At 46.2% G+C, this 13,581-nt stretch overlaps 1 protein-coding gene across 1 annotated transcript in view; it reads right to left on the bottom strand.

Annotated features, from left to right (window-relative positions):
- The window catches only part of l1cama (L1 cell adhesion molecule, paralog a), a 43,779-nt gene that overhangs the window by 2,244 nt on the left and 27,954 nt on the right, over positions 1-13,581 (bottom strand). The window contains 23 exon segments of the mRNA XM_063891674.1: positions 147-219; positions 1,019-1,150; positions 1,562-1,711; positions 1,806-1,919; positions 2,304-2,480; positions 2,759-2,810; positions 2,812-2,882; positions 3,215-3,431; positions 4,080-4,195; positions 4,287-4,512; positions 4,613-4,683; positions 4,771-4,968; positions 5,401-5,502; positions 5,620-5,744; positions 6,227-6,386; positions 6,479-6,639; positions 6,889-7,000; positions 7,092-7,238; positions 7,320-7,451; positions 7,741-7,925; positions 11,648-11,762; positions 12,653-12,823; positions 13,275-13,397. Of these exon segments, the coding sequence (XP_063747744.1) occupies positions 147-219; positions 1,019-1,150; positions 1,562-1,711; positions 1,806-1,919; positions 2,304-2,480; positions 2,759-2,810; positions 2,812-2,882; positions 3,215-3,431; positions 4,080-4,195; positions 4,287-4,512; positions 4,613-4,683; positions 4,771-4,968; positions 5,401-5,502; positions 5,620-5,744; positions 6,227-6,386; positions 6,479-6,639; positions 6,889-7,000; positions 7,092-7,238; positions 7,320-7,451; positions 7,741-7,925; positions 11,648-11,762; positions 12,653-12,823; positions 13,275-13,397 (3,130 nt within the window).

Raw genomic sequence — 13,581 nt, 5'->3', positions numbered from 1 at the left:
AGCAGGCGTCAGGGAAAGGAGGGACAATGAAAGGGACACAAACGGTTAGGAAAAGCATTGCAAGGGGAATCAGGCCTTTGTTAGGAGTTGGGGTTTAAAAGCGTTATGAAACAAACAACAGGACGACTTGCATTCAGATGACAAACCTGTACTCTCCGAAAGTCTCATCCTTCATGGGTCGAGCTTCTGAGTCCATTGGACCCTCCTCCTTATCTTTCACTGCAAAGGAGATTATTGTATTTTATTATCAGTAAGATCTCAACCATGTTTCTCTCTAAGCCATGTTTCAGACATCGATAATGACATTCTGTCTCACAATAAGATGACACCAAGTTTGATGTTTAACTTCATTTCTCGTCTGACTCAGTGTAATCAATACTACTCTGAATATTCTGCTAAAATTCTAAACAACTTCAATAATTAATCACTTAGAAGTATAATGCCGGTGGGTATGGTCAGATTTATCTTTTAGTACAGTCAATGAAATCTACTTTAGAGGCCACTTGTTCTCCCTCCTGTAGAAAAAGGATCAAAGGTCTCTTTTCTCTGACCAGTCAGACAGGTTGCAGTTACTCTCATGCTTTGAGATTATTATTTCACAGTCATTTTTAGGGCAGAACCTCTTACGGTCACAGTAAGGAAGTGGCTTAGAGGTCTGTTTCACAACATGTTTCATGTGAAGGCTGCAAGGGAGGAAGTTGGTAGCGATTTCAAACATGATCCTATCTTACGAATAATCGTGTTCACTATGGTGTATTTCTGTAACTGCTTGGCTTCTTTTTCTAAAGCTGTGTTATTTTTATTATCAGACAGCTGTATGGCTCCAGACTGTCGGGTGTCCCCAAACAGCATGTGTAGAGTGTGACACAGCAGTTTTTCTAACACTGTGTTGTTTGTACACACAGGCTGAGAAAAAGTAAAGAAAACAATACATTCATCAAAAAAGTTGTTCAAGGTCTTAACCATTTTCCATACCACCATGCCATTCTAAACACGTCTCATGATAGGCTGCACTTGCCTGAGTATTTCCCCCCTTTACTCCTCTTGATGAAGCAGAGGATGAGCAGTATCAGCAGCAGCAGCACGATGGCACTCACAACCCCGATGAACCAGCCTTGTGTAGCAAAACTGGGCTGCACCTCTGTCACTTCTTCATAGGGAAAAGAGGGAGATAGAAAGAACAAATTGCATGATTTTTTGTAATGGGGAATAAAATGTGAGAGCAGTGGAAAGGATAAAAAAATGTAGGAAAAACAAGATAAGAGAGAGACGAATCTAGAGCGAAAGAGACAGAGCGTTATGCAATCTGACAGGGTGGCTTTACACTGGGGAAACAAAGAAAACAACAAAATACCCCAAACAAACACGAGTAATGGATCTTTTCATATGGCTAACCAAGCTCCCTGTTCAAGAGTCTTTGAAGGCTCTTCACAGGCAGTGAGAAGAAGTGCCATACACTCTCTGTAGGATATGGCTTTATATTTAGACGGGGAAGCCCAGAGGAGAGAGCAGAGAAGATGAAAGAAAAAGAGGATGAATGAAGCCAGAACGCTCATAGTACCCGTTCCCTCTGTGTCAATGTCAGTCTCCCAGAACGTGATGTTGCTGTAGGTGAAGTGTACACGATAATGAGAGCCAGGAGTCAGGCCTTGGAGCTGGTAGAAAGACTGAGAGGTGTCCACCTTCTCCGTTTTCTTCCATTTACTGCCATCTGCAGAGACAGGACATTAGCATTGATTTTTTAATTTTTTAATTGTTAACAGTTGAACATAAGAAGGTTTTTTTTTAAAGTGTAGATATTATACCATTTTTGTTGAGGTAATGGATCTGGAAGCTAACACTCCTGTGTCTCTTCTTGGCCACCCAGGTGAAGTTTATTGAGTTTTCCCCAGGAGAGTAGTGGATTTTTGCAGGAGGTGCTGAAAGTCATTCAGATAGAGGAATCACATTTTTGATCTTGTACAGGAGTTTCCAAAGTCAAACTTGGGAAAAGGCTCTCTTATCACCTCTTAGTTTACTACTGATACTTTTGCTCAATTTCTGGATCATGATTATATTCTGTGACACTCAATTGAGCCAAGATACCATTATATGGCTGTTTGACATAATTTCAGTCTACACAAAAATCATATAAAATGTCTATCCAAGAGCAATTAATCATTTCTGGCCTTTGGATGGGAAATCATAGAATTTTTCAGAAGAATTATATTTCTGAGTTTGCTCTTTAACCAAATTACACCCATTTTAGCAAACATGTGATTTTATTTTATTAATGTAACAACTTGTGTCAATTGGATTTGTACCTCCATCCAGCATGGTGGCTCCCTCTCTCATGATGTGCTCTCCGTCCCCTAAAGTAGTCTGCCCACTCAGGAAGAAACGATAGTGGCTGTGGCGGTCCAGGCCCTTCAGGGTGAGGTGAGTGGCTGTGGGGTCGAGTATTGCCTCGGTCTGCAGGGGGCTGTCATTACTCTCCACAACTGATCGCCGACAGCAGAAAAAACATTCAATCACAACTTGATCTTTAACACGTTCTTATGGTTCGTTATGGGTGACACATTGTCTGATTGATGAGTATCATTAGGAGGCTATGCTTTGACATGTTTCCAGCAGTATTGATTTGAAAAGCATTGGTTGGTGTCAGTCACACTACTGACTGTCTCATTGGAGTCTTGATGGAGCATAAAACCACATATTCAACAGGAGAATTGATGTGCCTGATGTGGGAAATTTGTAGAATAGGGGTAACAATGCTCACCTTGTTGGTACTGCAGTCGATATCCAATGAGGACTCCATTGGGATGGTCAGGGTGGCGTCCAGCGGAGGGTCATTTCTGTCTCTGATGGGCTGTCCAGCATCAGGGACATGGGAGGACCAGGAACTACCAACAGCACAAACAGGCATCATTAAAATGCACATGGCATTAAAGGAATTATAATGCTGTTTTGAACTCCTGTCAACTATTTCCTCCAACAAGTGCAAGCTCAATAATATCCATCCCTGCATCAATTTCCCCCTCCTTCTCTTAACTGACCTCCATCCAGCCAATATCTGGACAATAGGGCCATTTCCTCTGTTGTAATCCACTATCCATGTCTCCCTTTGCCTTTTATTTTTCCCTCCTCACCCGCTTCATATATCAGCTCCCCCCATTACAGCCACATCATCCCATCCCTCTTTCGACACGGTTCTTCCTCTCTTTCTCATTCTCACCTCCTTCATTAGTGTTGAAGGACAGCGTCTCAGAGGGGGGTCCCTCTCCCTTGCTGTTGAACACAGCGACAGCCAGGTCGTAGTGGGAGTACGGTCTGAGATTACTGATCACCTTCTTCTCCTCACCGGGCCCGGTCTGCACCACCACCGTGCTCTCGGGCTCTCTGGACCTCTGTCCTCGGTGGTGGCCCCTGGAGCCGGTTCTAGTCACGTAAACCTGGAGCAACAAAATCAGTTATGATAAAATGATTAAAGAGGAAGTCATAGTTTTGAGAATTTGAATGTTTTAACCATTTTTTACAATTCTGAAAATTAATTCATTTCATATCAAGAGTTATGTCAGAGTGTGTTAGGGCCATTCGAGTGGAAACAATTTAGCCCATTTTTTATTTCTGAAAAGGTTATGATTTCATTATCACAGAAAATATCAATGTTATTTTTGTTGTAAATGTAATCACTGAAATTCAGACCTTTTACCGTCTTCATAATGTCCCTGACCACAGCTTGTAATATATTTTCATCCCCGAATTGCCGGGATTCATTTTTGTTATTTTCTTATTACAATAAAATTGTGTTTTAAGGTATTAAATAAGATAAAGTATGGCAAAAATGTTGAATGGCTGATGCATTAATAACCCAAAAGAGAGACAGGGAGGAAACCGGACCAGAGCAGGATACTTCCTGAAAGTGATATCATCTAAAATAAAAATAAAACAGCTCTTCTTCACAACCTTGAAACAAAAGAGAACTCTGAAGCCCTTGCCAGGCTAAGATCTGGCTGCCTCCGCTGTAAATCCAACATATGCATTATTCATGACAGGCTGAATAAGTTAGGCCAACAACAAAGGAGAAACAGGATCAGTACCTTGTACCCCAGCAGGTGTCCTCTGACTGTCTCTTTCTCTACCGCTGCCCAGTTCACTCTGATGGTAGTGCTGTTTATCAGTTCTATACCCACATTCATTGGAGCCTCAAACGGAACTGAAAGAAAAACAGGAGGGTGAGATGTTCCCAGTAAAATAAAATCAGCTGAAAACCTGCTTGAAAATTGTCTTTATAAAATGTATTTTACCGTCTTCCCCTGAGTAGCCAATCACAGGGTCTGGCTCAGGTCCATTCCCTATCTCATTGATCGCCTGAACTTTGATCTCAAAGGCAGAAAAGCTACCGATCTCGCTGACTGTGAATGGTGGCATGGTTGTGTAGTTGGTGTGCCAGGTGGGCCCACTGCCCACCACTCGCCTCCACAGCACCCGATACATGAAGTCAGGTCCATTAAAGTTACGTTGGTCTATTTCCTGTAATGACAGCAAAAGCAACCAATTATTCACAAATGCTTTTTTTTAGTGTGTGATGCTGTTGCTTTAGATAATTAGTATGTTCAGGTAAGAGCTGTACCTCCCAGGTGATGACCAGAGAGTCTGGGTCTTTGGACTCACTCCTAACATCTGCAGGGTTATTGTCTGGAGCTGTGATTGGAGTTAGGTTCATTGTTAGGTGTCAGTAGGGGTTTCATTGACAATTTAAAAATTTGATTACAAAAAAGTGACTCTAACCTTCAGCAAATGTGTTGTGGATTTCGGATGGCTTGCTGGGACCGCTCTTTCCAACATAATTTATGGCAATGACGCGGAAACGGTATGACATATAGGGCCACAAAGGGAGGTTAGTACGAGACTTTTTTCCTATTACTCTCTTCAGCTCTTCCCAACCACTCTCCTTCGAACCTTGGTCCTCAAACTCAACCACATACTCTGCAGAGAGAGAAAGGAATTGATGGAGAAGGACAATACATTAATAAAATTAAGGAAGCAATAGGAACATAAATGAACACTCAGTGGAGATAAAGTCATACCGGGACACTTTGAGCTTTACAATAGTCTGATACTTTAGATCAAATAATATCCTGCACAACTAATGAAAGCAGAGCTGTGTTTCATTTTGCCAGAGGAAGATAAATGATGTGGGTCCGAGTATTGTGTGCGTCTCAGGAAATACAAGCCCTTACTTAGTGACACTAAAGGAAAATTCAGGATCACAGCAGGAGAAATTACAACAACAAAATCCCTTTCAACATGGAAGCAGTTTTAGCGTTAAAGAGAAGAAAAACAGAGTGAAAAGGAGAGATGTGTGCCCATGTGTATGCATCCAAGTTCAAATGTGTGTGTCTGTTTTACTGTAATTACCTAGCACCGGGCTGTTGTGATCGTCCCCAGGAGTCCAGCTGAGGGTGACTGAACGCCGCTTAGGTTCAGTGATCTGGAGGAGGCCAGGAGGGTCCGGTCGATCTGAGAGGGACAACGATAGCATCATCATCATCACAACTCCCTGCACATTGCTTGTTTTAACAATTAGGAAAACAATATTTGAAAATGGCTAAACATTAAACCGTATAGAAAACCTACCCCATAAAGAGAGGCTGCCACTGGCTTCAGCCGAGTCAAGGTTAGTGATTACGTCACAGGTGTACAAGCCCTCATCTTCTTCTTCCACATTAGTGATTTTCAGATCTGGTCCATCAAATGTGTATCTAGGGAAATATGGTCAGAATTATTATCTTCTCGATGTTTCCAAGGAGGCAAAAGGTGAATGAAAGTGAACACTTATTATGTGATATAATAATTCATAATTATGTTATTATTGAATAGCCTAGATGTCTGTGATTTGGCTACGGAGATACAGTTTTCACTTTCCCAGTGTCAAACCATTAAATGCCTTAGGACAGACTTTTGTAAATGTTTTTGGTGTAGTCTGAAGTCATTCAAACACAGGAGGTCCTCAGTCAGTTAGAAAAACCTCTGATTTATTCATTTGACCATTAACGATACGTTTATACGTTAGTTTGGTTATACAACAAATAAGAATAAGTTAATGAAATGTAATTTGTATCCCTTGTTTGTGATTGAACCCTAAACAACTAAACAAATAAATGGATAAAATAATCATCCTGTTGGTCATTTATGACATTAAACTCATTTTTGTTCAATCCACAGTGTCGAATTTGAGTCTTACTTTCCATCACTTGGGGACTCAAAGATTTTTTTATTGTCCTTTCTCCACTGAATTTGTGGAGAGCCAAGTTTGAGGTCGACAACGGCCAGACAAGTGAAGATTGTTGTGTTTCCACGCTGCACCTTCAGGTCCTGTGGAGGTGACACGATAACTGTCCTGTCTGGAAGAGAAAGCAAGCAGACACACAAAGTCAAGACACGCTGCATGAGGTACACAAAAGGAGTGTGTTTGTGTCTGTCTGTGCCCACTCACTGAGCACTTCAAGCTCGGCATTGACAGATAAGTTGGTGTTCTGTATGGAGCAGGTGTAGAAGCCCTCATCATCGTGGGTCACATTAAAGATCTCCAGCGCCCCGTTGGTGAGCAGGTTCACTCTCGGATCAGCCAATAGGGAGGAGGTGCTGCTGCTCTCCCTGGAAGACACACACACACAGCCCAAAACACCCATTAGAAATCTTTTGAGCCACTATTCCCCATAAATAATAAGGCCTGCAACACTGACAAAAATTCACATTCACGTTCCAGATGTAACAGTATTTCTGCCACACAATTGTATCACCTCTTTGAAATTTGTTAAAATTGTAATCGGCCAGACAACACATTAGAACACATAGTACAATAAAATACATTAGGATACAAATAAGGGGAGTTATGGGACTCACCATAGGACTTTAGGTTTAGGAGAGCCAAAGGTCTCACACTCTAGTAAAGCCGTCTTGCCCTCCGTAAATGTGTATGTATTCCCATCCTCAACAAGGATCTGGGGAGGCAGCTCTGAAACAACACATTCAATCAGAAATTAGACAAACATAGACTTACAAACAGCTACAAAACTCTTTAATAAGTGAAGGAAACAAACACTCACCAATGACATAGACGTTGGTGTTGGTGAGGATGGTGCCATGCTTGTTGGAGGCCTGGCACTGGTAGATCGCAGTGTCTCCAAAGTTGACATCTTTTAAGATCAGAGACCCGCTTGCTTTCAGAGAACGTCTTGAGTCCTTGTCGATTACTTTTCATAAAAAAAAGTCACAGTCAGCACATGCAGAGGGTTGGGTGGTAAAGTATTTGCATTATGGATGTATACACTGACCTGAGAGGGGAACACCGTTGATGGTCCAGCTGATGGTAGGTGATGGGATGCCGTCCGCCTGGCAGTCCAGCCTGACAGTCTCGCCTGGGGCGTACAACTGGCTGGATGGCTCCTTGATCCAGTAAGGAGCCGCTGCAAGGACCAGAATATATACATTATACACATTACAAGCAAAACGAGTCACAGTATAAAACAATTTACACAAGACAGTACTTAGATTGATGGGTGCCAAACTACAAATTGTCAAAGTTTTGAAAATGAAGCAAGTGATCGCCTAACTGTTTTGTTGAACTTTACACTCCATCAATTTTACAAGTCACGTTCTATTGACTTGTCACAGGGAGTATTAATCAGATTGGGACAGTTGTTAAATGTCTTCTTCCCTTTGCTACCCATGTAGGTGTGCGTGTGTCTGACATACCTTCCACAGTTATGGTGTAAGTGTGTGAGGCCTTCCCCTGGGGGTTCTCAGCTGTACACTGATACTCGCCTCCGTCGCTCTCTGAGATATTACTAAAGCGCAGGCGGCGGTTGAACATGTCTTTAATGGTCCGAGAATCAGACATTTCACCGTCTTTCCTCACCCATGAAACTTTGGGAGTGGGACTGAAGAGGAGAAAGGAGATGAAGTGTCAGGGTTTGGGGAAATAGGGCCCAAGTGCAGCGAAAAGGGAGGCAGGTATGGGTACAAACAAAAGGCGAGCTTTATTCCAAAGCTGTTTTACACAAATCCAAAGTTAGGTAAAGTCCAGGGCATGAAAAACACTTGACTTGATACATGAAAGACGACAACGAACTGACAGAACACAAGGGAAAGTAGGACTAAATACTGAGACACAAATCACAACACAAGCCACAGCTGGGGAGGGGAGGCAGAAACATGAGGGCAACAGATGACAACAATCAGGGGCGGGGCAGACGCTGACAATGGCGGGAAAACACACAAAGACAGAAAGTAACAGGGCCTGCAATGAGAAACAAGGCAAGTACAAAATAAAACAGGAAATGGAAAACGAGCCAATGACCACGGCCAACAGGGTGGGTGGAGGGGGTCCGGAGGCGGGATTCGGGCGGACGACCCGGGGGCAAGGCAGAGGATGAGAAGGGTGTCTCGGGCCGACGGCCCACGGGCAAGGCAGAGCATGAGACAAGGTGCGGACAGGTCTTGTGGCAAGGGAACTCCGGAGGCCGGAGACATGGGCAGAGGCCACGGCGAGGGAACACCGGAGGCCGGAGACATGGGCGGAGACAGGGGCGGAGGCAAGGGCATAGACCAAGGCGAGGGAACTCTGGAGGACGACCTGGAGGACAGTGGAATAGCTACGGAGGGCAGCGAGACAGTTCCGGAGGACGGTTTGGAAGGTGGCGAGACAGCTCCAGAGGACGGCCTGGAAGGCGGTGAGACAGCTGTGGAGGACGGTCTGTATGACGGGCTGGAGGACGGCGAGACGCCTCTGGACGACGGGCTGTAGGACGGCGAGACGCCTCTGGACGACGGGCTGTAGGACGGCGAGACGCCTCTGGACGACGCCTCTGGACGACGGGCGAGACGCCTCTGGACGACGGGCGAGACGCCTCTGGACGACGGGCTGTAGGACGGCGAGACGCCTCTGGAGGAAAGTAAGGAGCACCTGGAGCAGGAGGCGGCAGGGCCACCGAGGAGACAGGAGCACCAGTCGGCGGGACCCCCGACGGGACATGAGCTGTTGTCGGCGGGACCCCAGCCGGCACTGGAATCAGCGGGACCCCCGAAGAGGCAGGTGCAGGGGCCAGCAGCACCACTGACGGGACATGAACTAGAGTCGGCGGGACATGAGCTTCAGTCGGCAGAGCCCCCGACTGGACATGAGCTTGAGTCGACGGGACATGAACTAGAGTCGGCGGGACCCCGGACGGGACAGGCGATGGCTTCGGCGGGACCCCCGGTAGTATTGGCATCAGCTGGACCACCAACGGGACATGAACTACAGTCGGCGGGACGCGAGCTTGAGTTAACGGGGCATGAACTTGAGTCGGCGGGACCCCCGACAGGACAGGGACATGGGTCAGCCGGGCCCCCGACAGGACAGGGACATGGTTCGGCCGGGCCTCCGACAGGACAGGGACATGGTTCGGCCGGGCCCCCGACTGGAACGGGACATGGATCGGCGGGACCACCAAAGGAACAGGTGTCGGAGGGACCAGCGACCCGACGGGATGAGGAGATGGCGGGACCCCCGGCAGAACAGGTGACGGCGGGTCCCCCAACAGAACAAGAACAGATGTCGGCGGGACCCCCAACTGGACAGGCGACGCTGGGGTCGACTGGACAGGCGAGGCTGGAGTCGACTTGACAGGTGAGGATAGAGGCGATGCTGGAGTCGACTGGATAGGAGAAGCTTGGGTTGACTGGACATGCAAGGCTGGAGTCAAGAGGAAAGGCGAGACTGGTCTTGGCATGGCCGGAGAGGCCAGAATCGACAGGACAGGTCAGGCCGGAGTCGGCCGGGCCGCCGACAGGACAGCAGGGGCTGGAGTCGGCCGGGCCGCCGACAGCAAAGGCGGGGCTGGAGTCGGCAGGGCCGCCGACAGGAAAGGCGGGGCTGGAGTCGGCAGGGCCGCCGACAGGACAGCAGGGGCTGGAGTCGGCCAGGCTGCCGACAGGAAAGGCGGGGCTGGAGTCGGCCGGGCCGCCGACAGGATAGCAGGGGCTGGAGTCGGCCGGGCCGCCGACAGCACAGCAGGGGGTGGAGTCGGCCGGTCCGCTGACAGCACAGCAGGGGGTGGAGTCGGCCGGTCCGCCGACAGGACAGCAGGGGCTGGCGTGGACAGGAAAGGCGAGGCTGGAGCGGCCAGGCCGCCGACAGAACAGGAGTAGCTGGAGTGGGCCGGACTGCAGCTGGGAGCATAGCGGCCTGGGCTTGGCCTGGAAACATGGCTGCTAGGGCCGGAACTGCAGCCGGGAACGCGGCTGCTAGGGCCAAAACTTGAGCCAGAAGCGTGGCTGCATGGGGCTTGGCTGCAGGGGACTTGGCTGCAGGGGACTTGGCTAGTGGAGGCGTAGCTGCAAGCCTGGCCTTGCGTCCCTTTTGAGCCTGTTGAATGCTCCGCGGGCCACCAAAGGCCAGGCGGGATCCCAAAAAGGGGTCCACAAGAGCAGGTTCGTTGGGAACGGCCTGAGAGCTAGCATGCCTGGAGCTAGCAGGCCGGGAATCAGGTATGTTCTCATAATCACCTATAAAGTATTTTTCCCAATCCGGAAATGAGCCCCTTAACCAGGGCCTTGATGTCACTTCTTGGTGCGCCATGGCCACGATACACTGCCTCTCCTCTTTACTTGAGGCATATCGAGACCAATTCTTTAGGCAAATTAATCTGTATTTCACCTCATGTAGCTCAGCTGCTGGGTCCATCTTTGGTCAGTTCGTTCTGTCAGGGTTTGGGGAAATAGGGCCCAAGTGCAGCGAAAAGGGAGGCAGGTATGGGTACAAACAAAAGGCGAGCTTTATTCCAAAGCTGTTTTACACAAATCCAAAGTTAGGTTAAGTCCAGGGCATGAAAAACACTTGACTTGAACACATGAAGACGATAATCCAGGACATGAAAGACGATAACGAACTGACAGAGAACACAAGGGAAAGCAGGACTAAATACTGAGACACTAATCACGACAAGCCACAGCTGGGGAGGGGAGGCAGAAACATGAGGGCAACAGGTGACAACAATCAGGGGCGGGGCAGACGCTGACAATGGCGGGAAAACACACAAAGACAGAAAGTAACAGGGCCTGCAATGAGAAACAAGGTAAGTACAAAATAAAACAGGAAATGGAAAACGAGACACAACATGAAACACAGGGGCTTGACTAGACATGACATGACGTGAATACATGAACACCTCACTTGGTATGACATAAATAGTTGCTTAAACATGAAATGACAGACATAATAAATAAACATAACTAACAGATTTGACCAGACATAACACAAAGACAGAAAGTAAAACACATGACACAACAGAGGGAAAACATTTAAAAATAAAACAGGAAGTGCATGACAGGACTGGACATGAGTGACTTGACTAGACTAAAACATAAAGGACCAACACCTGAAACTAAACAAGACATGACATAATATAAACATGACTAACAAATTTGACGAGACATAACATGAAGAGGTAGAGGTATAGCAGGAATGGTTAGTATTTGGATGAAGAAACAGAGTAGAGGACACATTAAACAGAGGAAGATAGGAGGTAGAAGGAGGGGCAGGGGATGGATAAGATGCAGGTAAGATTTATTGAAAGGCGTGGCTCAAGTTTATCTGATTGATGGAAACAAAGACACTCACAGGCCTTGAACGATGCACTCTAACTCAATGGTCTGGCCTCTGAGGGTGTTGTAAGTGCTGTGGGTTCCAGTAGGTCTCATCATCTGGGGTCTCCGGTTCCGCAGTACTGAGTTGGCTAGAGAAAGAGAAGCGGAAACTCAAAGAACAATTCATAAATATGTATGGGTCATTTTCAAATTGCTGTGCTGCTGACAAAACACACAAACACACACACACACACACACACACACATACACACACACACACACACACACACACACACAGAGTGTGGAACCATGTGGAGAAGACTTTTCTAACAACACATCATCATACAGATTTTCTACACACACAGAGGTCTCATGTTAACATGTGCTCAACTCCCTGACCTCTATTTGGGCCACAGATGCTGGCAGCCACGTCTCAGTGTGAGCTGCATCTCATTACCACTGGGCGTAGGAGGTGACGGCCCCCAGCCAGCTTTGGGACCGTCTACTGGATACGGTACCACTATGGTCAGCACAAAATGCCACCACATGAGGCTGAGTTGACTTTGGTTTAACTATGAGAATCCATTTGTCACAAAGAAATGTTAATGCTGACTATTTAGCATATTGTTGATGCTGTTTAATTATACAGACCTATACAGTTTTTACTCCACACATTTCTCTTAAACAAAACCGTGTAAAGATATTTATAAGACATGTAACTGTCAAACTGTACAGGATATCTTTCAAAATGAGAGTATTCTGCAAAACCAAATGCATGTTTCAAGAGCATTGTAACCTTGTTCCTAAAGGTTTGGGTAACCAAAATGATCAAAATATCTAGGGAGGAAAATGTCTGTCTGTCAGATGGTTGGCCTATCTTCCAAAAGGAATGGTTCAACTGCTTTAGATGGTACATCATGACATTATACTTTGTTGCTTTAAAGTCTGTATTGGCTGAAGCTGCATTTCTGAAACTCAGCTCAGGTCATATGAGTCAGGTTTACTGTAAGCCAGTCATTTGATTTAGAGCAAAACTCACAGGGGTTTACAATCAGGGTGATGGGTTCCTTTGGCAGAATGGTGCGAGTGGCAAGGTACTGGACATTGCAGGTGTAGTCATTCCTGCTGTCCTCAGTTGTCAAATGGGCAAAGTAGAGGTTGCCATCCTTCCCCACCACCACTCGCTCGCTTAGCTGGATATGGTGTAGACCTGTAGAGAGAGGGAAAAGGGAGTAGGGAAATGAGAGACATTGATTACAGATAGTGGCAGAGAGAGAAATGAGAAACAACAGAGGGAGAATGAGGAGCTTAACAAGAGGATGGAATAGTGAGAGGAAATATGAGAGTGAGGCATAGAGATACAATAGAATGAGAGAAATTGAAATTTGATGATAAAGAGACGTCCCAGAATAGAGGTAACAATAGACTCCACTCAGCCTGCAAAAGGTACGAAAGACATTTGAAAAAACACATCCAGGAACAGATAAATGTATGAAAGGATATTCCAGACATTGAGAAAGATCCTTTTGTTTGAGGTATAAATACTAGTACCTCACTTTGAGTGGACATTTAAAAGGATAGAAAGATAGTCTAAGTAGCAGATCTATTTAGGAGACAGGAAGGATGTAATGGAAGGAGAGAGGTAAAGCTAATGTACTTACTCCAGTCCATCCAGTGTATGATGGGCTCCATAGAGCTCGGCGGGGGGTTACACTTCAGGATGGTACTGCTTCCCTCTTCAGACTTCATAGTAACCTTCTTTTCTTTCTGCTGTGATGGAGGAACTACAGGGAGGCGAATGAGATAAAACTCACATGTTAGTCCATGTTGACACACACACCTGGACATACAGTAGAGTTGCTCTAGAGACCGTGGCATGTGAAAATACATCAGCCAGTGGTTCTGATGTTCACTGCTATGACATTTTTAATATTATCTACACAGAGAGTTTTTGTTTTGATGATCCTG

This window comes from Eleginops maclovinus, chromosome 1 (assembly GCF_036324505.1).
Source record: "Eleginops maclovinus isolate JMC-PN-2008 ecotype Puerto Natales chromosome 1, JC_Emac_rtc_rv5, whole genome shotgun sequence".
In the NCBI taxonomy this organism is placed as follows: Eukaryota; Metazoa; Chordata; class Actinopteri; order Perciformes; family Eleginopidae; genus Eleginops; species Eleginops maclovinus.
The sequence above is the reverse complement of the archived record's forward strand: the minus strand, read 5'-3'. Positions and strand labels throughout refer to the sequence as shown.